The 11593-nt window shown below is 32.6% G+C and overlaps 1 protein-coding gene across 1 annotated transcript in view; it reads left to right on the top strand.

Moving 5' to 3' along the window:
- LOC107681920 (receptor-type tyrosine-protein phosphatase mu) overlaps positions 1-11593 on the top strand; it is a 250840-nt gene that overhangs the window by 233932 nt on the left and 5315 nt on the right. Inside the window, exons 27-29 of the mRNA XM_016478293.1 lie at positions 4480-4596; positions 6261-6415; positions 9466-9601. Coding sequence (XP_016333779.1) covers positions 4480-4596; positions 6261-6415; positions 9466-9601 — 408 coding nt within the window. The remainder of the gene's footprint in view (positions 1-4479; positions 4597-6260; positions 6416-9465; positions 9602-11593) is intronic.

Consider the following 11593-nt stretch of genomic DNA (forward strand, 5'->3'; position numbering starts at 1 on the left):
ATCATTAATCCATCTATCTATTGTTAATCCCTCCATCCATCATCCATCTATTGTTAAATCATCCATCCTCCATCCATCCATACATTTATTGTTAATTCCTCCCTCCATTCATCATCCATCCATCTTTAATCCATCCATCATTAATCCATCCATCTATTGTTAATTCCTCCATCCATCATTAGTCCCTCCATCCATCTAATGTTAATCCATTCCATCCATCCATCATCCATCCATCAATTGTTAATCCCTCCATCCATCCATCTATTGTTAATCCCTCCATCCATCATCCATCTATTGTTAAATCATCCATCCTCCATCCATCCATACATCTATTGTTAATCCCTCCCTCCATTCATCATCCATCCATCTTTAATCCATCCATCATTAATCCATCTATCTATTGTTAATCCCTCCATCCATCATCCATCTATTGTTAAATCATCCATCCTCCATCCATCCATCCATCTAATGTTAATCCCTCCATCCATCCATCCATCATCCATCGTTAATCCACCCATCATCCATCCATCTATTGTTAATCCCCCATCCATCATCCATACATCTATTGTTAATCCCTCCATCCAGCATCCATCCATCTTTAATCCATTGATCATTAATCCATCCATCTATTGTTAATCCTTCAATCCATCATCCATCCATCTAATGTTAATACCTCCATCCATCCATCCATTGTTGAATCCTCCATCAATCATCTATCCATCTTTTGTTAATCCCTCCATCCATCATCCACCCATCTTTAATCCATCCATCATTAATACCTCCATCCATCATCCATCCATCTAATGTTAATCCCTCCATCCATCCATCGTCCATCGTTAATCCATCCATCATCCATCCATCAATTGTTAATCCTTCCATCCATCCATCTATTGTTGAACCCTCCATCCATCAATCCCTCCATCCATCATCCATCCATCTTTAATCCATCCATCATTAATCCATCCATCTATTGTTAATTCCTCCATCCATCATTAGTCCCTCCATCCATCTAATGTTAATCCATTCCATCCATCCATCATCCATCCATCAATTGTTAATCCCTCCATCCATCCATCTATTGTTGAACCCTCCATCCATCATCCATCCATCATTAATCCCTCCATCGTTAATCCATCGATCATCCATCCATTCATCTATTGTTAATCCCTCCATCCCTCATCCATCCATCTATTGTTGATCCATTTATCGTTCCATCCATCCAAATGTTTAGTATGTTTTTTAAGATATTTGGTGCACAGGGACACAGTGTAAACCTCATAAACCATGTTTACATTTTAAATACCCATGTCATTATACACATAAACCATATATTCAAGCACACACACACACACACACACACACACACACACACACACACTCTCTCTCTCCCTCACTCACACACACATTCTGTCCTAATTACTGAAAGGATCTGATGGTTTTTCTGTTCTCTCTCTCTCTCTCTCTCTCTCTCTCTGTTGTGCTCGATGTCTTACTGTAAAGTGGATTTTGTAATCATGTTGTCATATACGCTGTGCTTATGTTTATTCGTGTTCTATTGGATGGGATAGCGTGTGCGGCTGCAGGCTGAGAGTTATTAGTGCTGCTGTTCTAATACTTCTGATTCTCTGCTGACTGGATTATATTGCCACATAATGAGGTTTTATTTGCGTTGCATGAGAAGTGTAATGGAGTCGCTCTGTGAGTGTCAGACGTGTGAGGTCGGGTATCGTGTCACATCTGGAAGTGCAGAACTCATTTAGCTGAGCGTAATGTGTGACTGAGAACATTAATGTGTGAATTACATCGCCGAGAGATTCGACACCTGTCTCACTCATCAGGAGACGAGCGGACTCGGGAATATCCTTCTGGAGTCGCTTTATAGCAGTGCATTGGTGAATGGTGTTAACTCTGATTGGCTGACAGACGCTCCAGGTGTTGCTTAATAAAGTACGTCCAGGTTTATTGACTAGCGATGGGAATTTTTCAGGAATTTGTTTTCTTTCAAAGAAGCACCATCATCTAGCCTACCAGCTTTAATACTGTAAGATTAGCTAGAATACTTCATATTTTCATTTTAATTACTTTAATTTATTTATTCTACTAAAAAAACTTGTTTGTTAAAAAAAAAATTCAAATGTTAAAAAAACTGTTTTGAAAATAATGTTTAAGGTGTGTGAATATCCGACTGGCTTTTATTTTATTAGAAGACTTTATAGCAGTGCATTGATGAATTCTTGATTCTGATTGGTTGACAGACGTTCCAAAAGTTGAATAATTAAGTATGTCCATGTTTATTGACTAAGGATGGTTCTAGATCAATTTCATTTTAAGGAACCACCAAATAAGTAATCATAACTTTTAAAATATAGCCTGCCATAATTTTTTGTTAACATTCATTCATTTATTTATGGAAGACAAAATTTGCATGTAAAAAATATTTTAAAATAGAAAGAAAACTCTTTTGTAAATAGGGTTAGGAATGGAATTCCTGGTTTATTGACTGGGAATTTTCAGGAATTTAATGATTCCAGGTTTGTTTATATTAAAGAAGCACCAAATAATTAATCAAAACTCTTCACATAGACTACATTAAAATGTTTTTTTTAACTCTTTTAAAAATAATGATTAAGGTGTGTAAACTCACATTAATTAAAAGTGTAAAAATACTGGTTATTTTTATTTTATTAATACTTTTAATGAAGCACCAAATAATTCATTGTGCTTTCCTATGAACTACTACTGTAGCATTTTTGGTCACATAATTTAATTTTAATTATATTAATTTAATTACTTGCAAAACTTCTTGGTAAAATCCACATCATTGGTGAATTCTTGATTCTGATTGGCTGACAGATGTTGATTAATGAAATATGTTCAGGTTTATTAACTAACTAATGGGAATTGTTAGGAATTTAATTATTCCTATTGCTTTTATGGAAGCACTAAATAATTCATTTTAATTAGTAGCATATGGCCTACTACTATAACATTTGAGGTCACATATTTCATTATTTTAATCAATTTTTTTCTTTAAAAAAGCTTGTAAAACAAATATTAAAATAAAAAAATAATGATTAAGGAATGTTAACATATTAATTGGAGGTGTAAAAATATCAGATTTGCTTTGATTTGATGCTTACACCTCTTGACATTTTAGAGTCATTAAATGTTGCAAATGAATAAATGATTTTCAGAAACATATGAAACTACTGATAGAGGTTTATCTGTGGTTACTGTGGCAACAGATGCTGATCCGTGATGCTCTATGCGTTCAGAAATCGAATCAATAGGAGTTAATGCTCTTGAAATGAGAGCGTATGGAGGACGATCCTCACGGTGCATTGATCTGAACATCAATACTTGTGTTAATGAGGAGCACGATGTTAATCATCACCGCCGCTGAAGGGTTAATTTAATGTGATCAGGTGACATTTCAAACCGAGGGCTATCTTCGACAGCATTTCTGATGCATGAAGAGACGCTCTTCATCTCCACATCTGCATTTACTCCTCAGAAAGTCACTGTGAAAACATTTTCATCATTCGTTATCATAACTTTTCACAAATCTCTTCTCAGATCAGCTTAGATTGACAAATGTTGTTCAGATAACTTATTTAAGTTTCTGTTGAATAATCTAATCTCTTTGTATCAACTCAAATTTGTAGTTTAAATAAACTCAAAACTTGATTTTTTGTTTCAAATTTTGCGTTGTTTGATCAAAACGTGTTGGTTCGGCTACTTAATGGAAGTTAAACCAAGAAATCATTTTTACAATGTAGAATTTTTCATATCAAAACTGATCGGCTACTGTTAAAAAAAAAATGTTAGGATTAGTTAACATTTTAAGTTAACATTTAACATTATGTTAACATTTTATTTTTTAAGTTATATGAGATGCACCTCGATTTTTAAGTCAGTTCAATAGTTCAGTATAATTTAAGTTGAGATGACTTCTACAGCAAATTTGATTATGACATTTATATGTAATATAAACTTGCGATTCTGAGAAGAAAACTCCAGAATGTGATAATCTTGATAATAAAGATAATCTTGCAAATGCATGATAAAATTCAGAATTGCGAGTTAAAAAGTTGCAGTTATCTAGTTTTTGTAATATATATATATATATATATATATATATATATACTGTATATATATATTCCATAGTGGGGGGAAAAAAACAGAATTGTGAAATGTAAAGCCAAAATTCTGAGAAAAACTGTCTGAATTGCAAGACGCAGTTACTTTTTACATTTTTTTATACTGTTGCAGAAACGTCCATATTTTTTACTATTTTGTATCATTTTTATCTAATGCACTTTGAATTTCCATTGTGTATGAATGTGCAATATAAATAAACGTGTTGCATAAATCAGCTTATTTGGACAGTTACAGAAGAAACAGCAGTTCTGACCGTTGCGAGCCGGACTCGAAGCTGTGCTCCTCTGATGAAGGTCTGTGTGTGTTTGTGTGTGTCAGGTGAAGTGCTGTAAGTACTGGCCAGACGACACCGAGATCTACAGAGACATCAAGGTGACGCTGATCGAGACGCAGCTTCTGTCCGAGTACGTCATCAGAATGTTTGCGGTGGAGAAGGTGAGAGACGCTCTTAAATACTAGATAGATTCTATACTTAATTCTATAAAGTGCATAGTTTATAGTAAGGGAACGAAACTTTGCAAATGCTTTAAAACCCTCAAAATACACATCATTAATTTTTTTTCAGATTTTTTACCATTATTTTTTAAGAGATATAACCATTTGTAAATAAAAATGTTACACGTTTTGTGTTTGGGTCATTTTGATGTATGGAGTACAATTAGTGCCAAAAACTTCAGTAAAATATATTTCCCCATATCTCACACTTTGGGACTGAATTTTGCTGGTAAATATGAATATGTACATCTATTGACAAACCATTGCATATTTTTAGCTACACTCAGAAAAAAAGCTACAAGTACCTTTTTAAAAGGAACACTTTTGTACCTTTTAGGTACACTTTGGGTACCAATATGGACCTTTTAAGTACAAAGGTGTGCTTTTGAAAAACCTTTCTACCTTTTTTCTGAGAGTGTATTGATACCTTTGCAGCATAGAAACTGATCACTTTTTTAATCTGAACGTGAAAGTTTATGCAAGTAAAATGAATTAATTTTGTTTGGAAACAGTAATATTTAGGTTGTTTTGATGTGGTTTTGTTAGAAATACACTACCGGTCAAAAGTTTGGGATCAGAACGATTTTAAGTGTTTTTTACAGGAGTCTCTTCTGCTCATCAAGGCTGCATTTATTTGATCAAAAATACAGGAAAAAATGTAATATTGTGAAATATTATTATGATGTAAAATAACATTTTTCTATTTTAATATACATTAAAATGTAATTTATTTCTGTGATGCGCAGCTGAATTTTCAGCATCATTACTGCAGTCTTCAGTGTCACATGATCTTCAGAAATCATTCTAATATGCTGATTTATTATCAGTTGTGCTGCTTAATATTGTTTTGGAACCTGTGATACTTTTTTTCAGGATTCTTTACTGAATAAAAAGTTAAAAAGAAGAGCATTTATTTAAAATAGAAATATTTTCTAACAATATACACTACTGTTCAAAAGTTTGGGGTCAGTACAATTTTATTCTTACTTTTTTTGAAAGAAATTAAAACTTTTATTCAGCGAGGATGTGTTAAATTGTTATAGCAGAGATTTATATTGTTAGAAAAGATTTATTTTGAATAAATGCTGTTCTTTTAAACTTTTTATTCATCAAAGAATCCTGAAAAAAGTATCAGTTTCCAAAAAAATATTTGGCAGCACAACTGTTGATAATTCTAATAATAAATCAGCATATTAGAATGATTTCTGAAGATCATGTGACACTTTATACTGGAGTAATGATGATGGAAATTCAGCTTTGATCACAGAAATAAATTATATTTTAAAGGATATTCAAATAGAAACCATTATTTTATATTGTAATAACATTTTGCAAGATTACTGTTTTTTTTCTGTATTTTTGATCAAATAAATGCAGCCTTGATGAGCAGAAGAGACTTCTTTAAAACACATTACAAGTCTAACTGATCCCAAACTTTTGAACGGTAGTGTATATATATCTGTTTCATAAACGTGAACTGTTTTTGATCAGTCATGAGTTATTCAAAAGCTCTTGGCTAGCTGCTGCTGTAGTTTTAGTCCATCGGCAGCAGATATAAGGTGTGTGAAAGCGAGGTGATGATGAAGTCTCTGTCCGTTCTGCAGCGAGGAGCTCATGAGATCCGTGAGATCAGTCAGTTTCACTTCACCGGCTGGCCGGATCACGGCGTTCCGTATCACGCCACGGGTCTGCTGGGATTCGTGCGCCGGGTCAAAGCCAAATCCCCCCTCAACGCCGGACCCATCGCGGTCCACTGCAGGTACCACGCCACACATGAGCTCTTGCATTTCATTTGTTGCTGTTGTTTTCACTTATTCTATTGTGTTTTGGATATGTTTATAACTTATACAAGTATATTTTTCTAATTTAAAAATATTAGATTTGTATTTATTATGTAAATTGCCTTGAGAAGCTGCTTCTATCTATATAAAAATGAAGTTTATTATTATAAAATGTGAAAACCACAAAACCAGTCATAAGGGTCAATTTTTTGAAATTGAGATGTATGCATCATCTGAAAGCTGAATAAATAATCTTTCCATTGATGTATGGTTTGTTAGGAGAGGATAATATTTGAAAATCTGGAATCTGAGGGTGCAAAAAAATCTAAATATTGAGAAAATCATCTTTAAAGTTGTCCAAATTAAGTTCTTAGCAATGCATATTACTAATCAAAAATTAAGTTTTGATATATTTACGGTAGGAGATTTACTAAATATCTTTTGACCCATACAATGTATTGTTGGCTATTGCTACAAATATACCCCAGCGACTTAACACTGCTTTTGTGCTCCAGGGTCACAGATGAATCTATGTTCAGTTTTTGCGAAATGTAAAAGTTTAAATAAAGCACATCATGAAACACTCATTGTAATAAGATTGAACAGATATTATTGTTAACACTACCAGTCAAAAGTTTGAAATAATTCAATTAAAATAAAAATTATTTAAATTAAAAGAAGTTGAAATTGAAAGAAGTCTCTTCTGCTTAGCATTTACTGCATTTATTTGACTAAAAATACTAAAAATAAGTAATATTGTGTATAAGAGAGACTTCTTTGTAAAACATAAAATAATCATAATTATTCCAATTATTCCATAGTTAATTGTGCCATTTTTTGCAACTTTTTTTCTGACAGTTATGACTTTATATATTCAGAATTGTAACATATAAAGTCAGAATTGTGAGATAACAAGTCAGAATTAACTTTATTATAATTTTTTTACTATGTGGCAGAAGCAATAAAAAATAATTGCAAGATGTAAACTTCTTTCAAAAGCATTGAAAATCTTAATTATTCCAAACTTTATGTATGTGTGTATATATAGTGCTGATTTGTTTTTTTATATGTTGACATTCAAATCAAGTAAGAAAAACACTTTATACTGGAGTAATGATGATGGAAATTCAGCTTTGATCACAGAAATAAATTATATTTTAAAGGATATTCAAATAGAAACCATTATTTTATATTGTAATAACATTTTGCAAGATTACTGTTTTTTTTCTGTATTTTTGATCAAATAAATGCAGCCTTGATGAGCAGAAGAGACTTCTTTAAAACACATTACAAGTCTAACTGATCCCAAACTTTTGAACGGTAGTGTATATATATCTGTTTCATAAACGTGAACTGTTTTTGATCAGTCATGAGTTATTCAAAAGCTCTTGGCTAGCTGCTGCTGTAGTTTTAGTCCATCGGCAGCAGATATAAGGTGTGTGAAAGCGAGGTGATGATGAAGTCTCTGTCCGTTCTGCAGCGAGGAGCTCATGAGATCCGTGAGATCAGTCAGTTTCACTTCACCGGCTGGCCGGATCACGGCGTTCCGTATCACGCCACGGGTCTGCTGGGATTCGTGCGCCGAGTCAAAGCCAAATCCCCCCTCAACGCCGGACCCATCGCGGTCCACTGCAGGTACCACGCCACACATGAGCTCTTGCATTTCATTTGTTGCTGTTGTTTTCACTTATTCTATTGTGTTTTGGATATGTTTATAACTTATACAAGTATATTTTTCTAATTTAAAAATATTAGATTTGTATTTATTATGTAAATTGCCTTGAGAAGCTGCTTCTATCTATATAAAAATGAAGTTTATTATTATAAAATGTGAAAACCACAAAACCAGTCATAAGGGTCAATTTTTTGAAATTGAGATGTATGCATCATCTGAAAGCTGAATAAATAATCTTTCCATTGATGTATGGTTTGTTAGGAGAGGATAATATTTGAAAATCTGGAATCTGAGGGTGCAAAAAAATCTAAATATTGAGAAAATCATCTTTAAAGTTGTCCAAATTAAGTTCTTAGCAATGCATATTACTAATCAAAAATTAAGTTTTGATATATTTACGGTAGGAGATTTACTAAATATCTTTTGACCCATACAATGTATTGTTGGCTATTGCTACAAATATACCCCAGCGACTTAACACTGCTTTTGTGCTCCAGGGTCACAGATGAATCTATGTTCAGTTTTTGCGAAATGTAAAAGTTTAAATAAAGCACATCATGAAACACTCATTGTAATAAGATTGAACAGATATTATTGTTAACACTACCAGTCAAAAGTTTGAAATAATTCAATTAAAATAAAAATTATTTAAATTAAAAGAAGTTGAAATTGAAAGAAGTCTCTTCTGCTTAGCATTTACTGCATTTATTTGACTAAAAATACAGTAAAACAGTAATATTGTGTATAAGAGAGACTTCTTTGTAAAACATAAAATAATCATAATTATTCCATTGAATAAAAAGTTAATTGTGCCATTTTTTGCAACTTTTTTTCTGACAGTTATGACTTTATATATTCAGAATTGTAACATATAAAGTCAGAATTGTGAGATAACAAGTCAGAATTAACTTTATTATAATTTTTTTACTATGTGGCAGAAGCAATAAAAAATAATTGCAAGATGTAAACTTCTTTCAAAAGCATTGAAAATCTTAATTATTCCAAACTTTATGTATGTGTGTATATATAGTGCTGATTTGTTTTTTTATATGTTGACATTACAATCAAGTAAGAAAAGTTGGAACTAATGTAAAAGTTACTTGAAACCTCTCAATAATACATAAAACTTATAATTATGAATTCATGAAAGATTTTTTACAAATCAGAAACTCATCATGACAGTGATTCTGAGATGATGTAAACACAGCATTTATTTTCCAGCTCACAAATAAAATTCAGATTCAGCTGAAGGTCTTTCTAAACCGATGCTGCAGTGTAGGTTGATTTGATTGTGTTTCATCCCTGTGCTTTTATCTGTCGACCTGAATCTGCGTTTTGATTGGTCGCTCACAGCGCGGGGGCGGGGCGAACGGGCTGCTTCATCGTGATTGACATCATGCTGGACATGGCGGAGCGGGAAGGAGTCGTCGACATCTATAACTGTGTGAGAGAGCTGCGATCGCGCAGAGTCAACATGGTGCAGACCGAGGTACTCCTTCCCTCACCTTTGACCTCTGACCTTCACCTCACTGAGCCTGTCAAGTACATGTGAAAACGCTGAGAGCATTCATGCTGTCTGAATAATAGATGTCATTCACAGTTCAGTCAGTGTGTTGCAGTGGGATGCTATTGCTGTTGGTTACACTTTGAAATATATTTATATGATATAAAATAAAAATTGTATAAATATATTTATATTATATTTATATATACAATAGATATATATATTATACATATTTATGTATAGTTTTCTTACAAATTATATCACATTTTTTTTTTTATTTATATTTATATTTCACACAAATTAGAATAAAGGCTGTAAAAAATAAAATAAAGAGAGATAAATAGGGATAAATGCAGAGTTCTAGCGAAATATTTATTTTATTATATTTAATTTTTCTGAATTTATATTATAAAATTAAAAAATGAATTTTTTAATTAAATATATTTAAATTTATATGTAAAGTTAGAGATGTAGAGCAAGCCCTGGCACACAAAAGAGAGAATACAGATTTTTTTAGGGATAAATATGGTTCTAGTATAAGAGGCTTTAGAAACGAGGCGGTAGAACAGAAAGCTGTTAAAGCGCAGTGAAGGCACTCGTGTGTGTTCCTCCTGATTCCAGCACGTCAATCACGCAGCTGCTATTTTAACCTGTGAGCATCTCATAAACACTCTCAACCAAGAGCCGAGCGGCCCGATGCAGGTGCTTATAGAGCCGCGATACGTTTGAGGAGCGAAAGCATATTATTGCGCTTGGTTTTTACACTCCGCTCCTGACGGGTTTCTGCAGCATCGCTCGGATCGCAGGCATCACTGCGTTTAGTCAGAAGTGCAGCCTGATTCACCCTGCTTAAGTTCAGTGACCTTCAGACGTGTGTGTGTGTGTGTGTGTGTGTGTGTGTGTGTGTGTGAGTGTGTTTGTGTGTTTGTGTGCATGCGTGTGCGTGCGTGCGTGCATGTGTGTGTGTGTGTTTTGTCACGCTTTGACACCCGAAGGGCATACGTTACCTTTTCACGCGCGTGTTTGAACCGTCACTAATCATTTGGGACGACACACTCATTAGAGCTCCGCTGCTGATTGCGTGCCACAGGAAAGGTCAGAGGTCACAGCAGACGCCTAATCAGAGACGCGCTGACCCCGTCAGAAGCGACAGGCCAAGATGCTCTGGAAATGTTACTTCAGCAGTGATTTCCATCAAACGTGTGCGCTCCACAACTTCTGAGTGATTCCGGCGAAAGACTGACGACTCGCTGCTAATAAAGTTTGATGTTCTTTCTGTTTTATGCCGTCAAAAGTCTTCAGTGTCACATGATCTTCAGAAATCATTCTAATATGCTGATTTGCTGCTCAAGAAACAAGATCGGATTCAGAAATCATTCTAATATGCTGATTTGCTGCTCAAGAAACATTTCAAATCAAACATATTTATGTTAATTTACTATTAATTTATATTAATTTCAATTTGTCATTTTAAAATTAAACATTTTATATTAATATATTTTTTTGTTTTAATTCAATTTTCATTTCCTTATATTAAAAAAAAATTTAGTTTACAATTTTTAGTTTACATATTTATATTACATTAACATTTAAATAATTGTAATTAATAATATAATTTTAATTACAATTTTATATTAATAATTTACTTAATTTAATACTTAATTTCCTTTTCTTAATTATATTAATAACATATTTGTGTTAATTTACAGTTATTATATTTATATTATATTTACATATTTATATTAATTTAACATTTATATCAATAATTAAAATTGTATATTAATAATTTAAAAAATGTTTTTCATTTTCTTAATTACATTAATGACATATTTATATTAATTTAAAATATATATTAATAATTAAACATTATTTAATTTTAAGTAAAATTAAACATTTATATTAATATTTTTAAAACGATTAAATTTTAATTTCCTTATTTAAAGGGGTCATATGATGCGATTTAAATTTTTCCTTTCT

The sequence above is a fragment of the Sinocyclocheilus anshuiensis genome, unplaced genomic scaffold (assembly GCF_001515605.1).
Source record: "Sinocyclocheilus anshuiensis isolate Anshui unplaced genomic scaffold, SAMN03320099.WGS_v1.1 scaffold2198, whole genome shotgun sequence".
NCBI lineage: Eukaryota > Metazoa > Chordata > Actinopteri > Cypriniformes > Cyprinidae > Sinocyclocheilus > Sinocyclocheilus anshuiensis.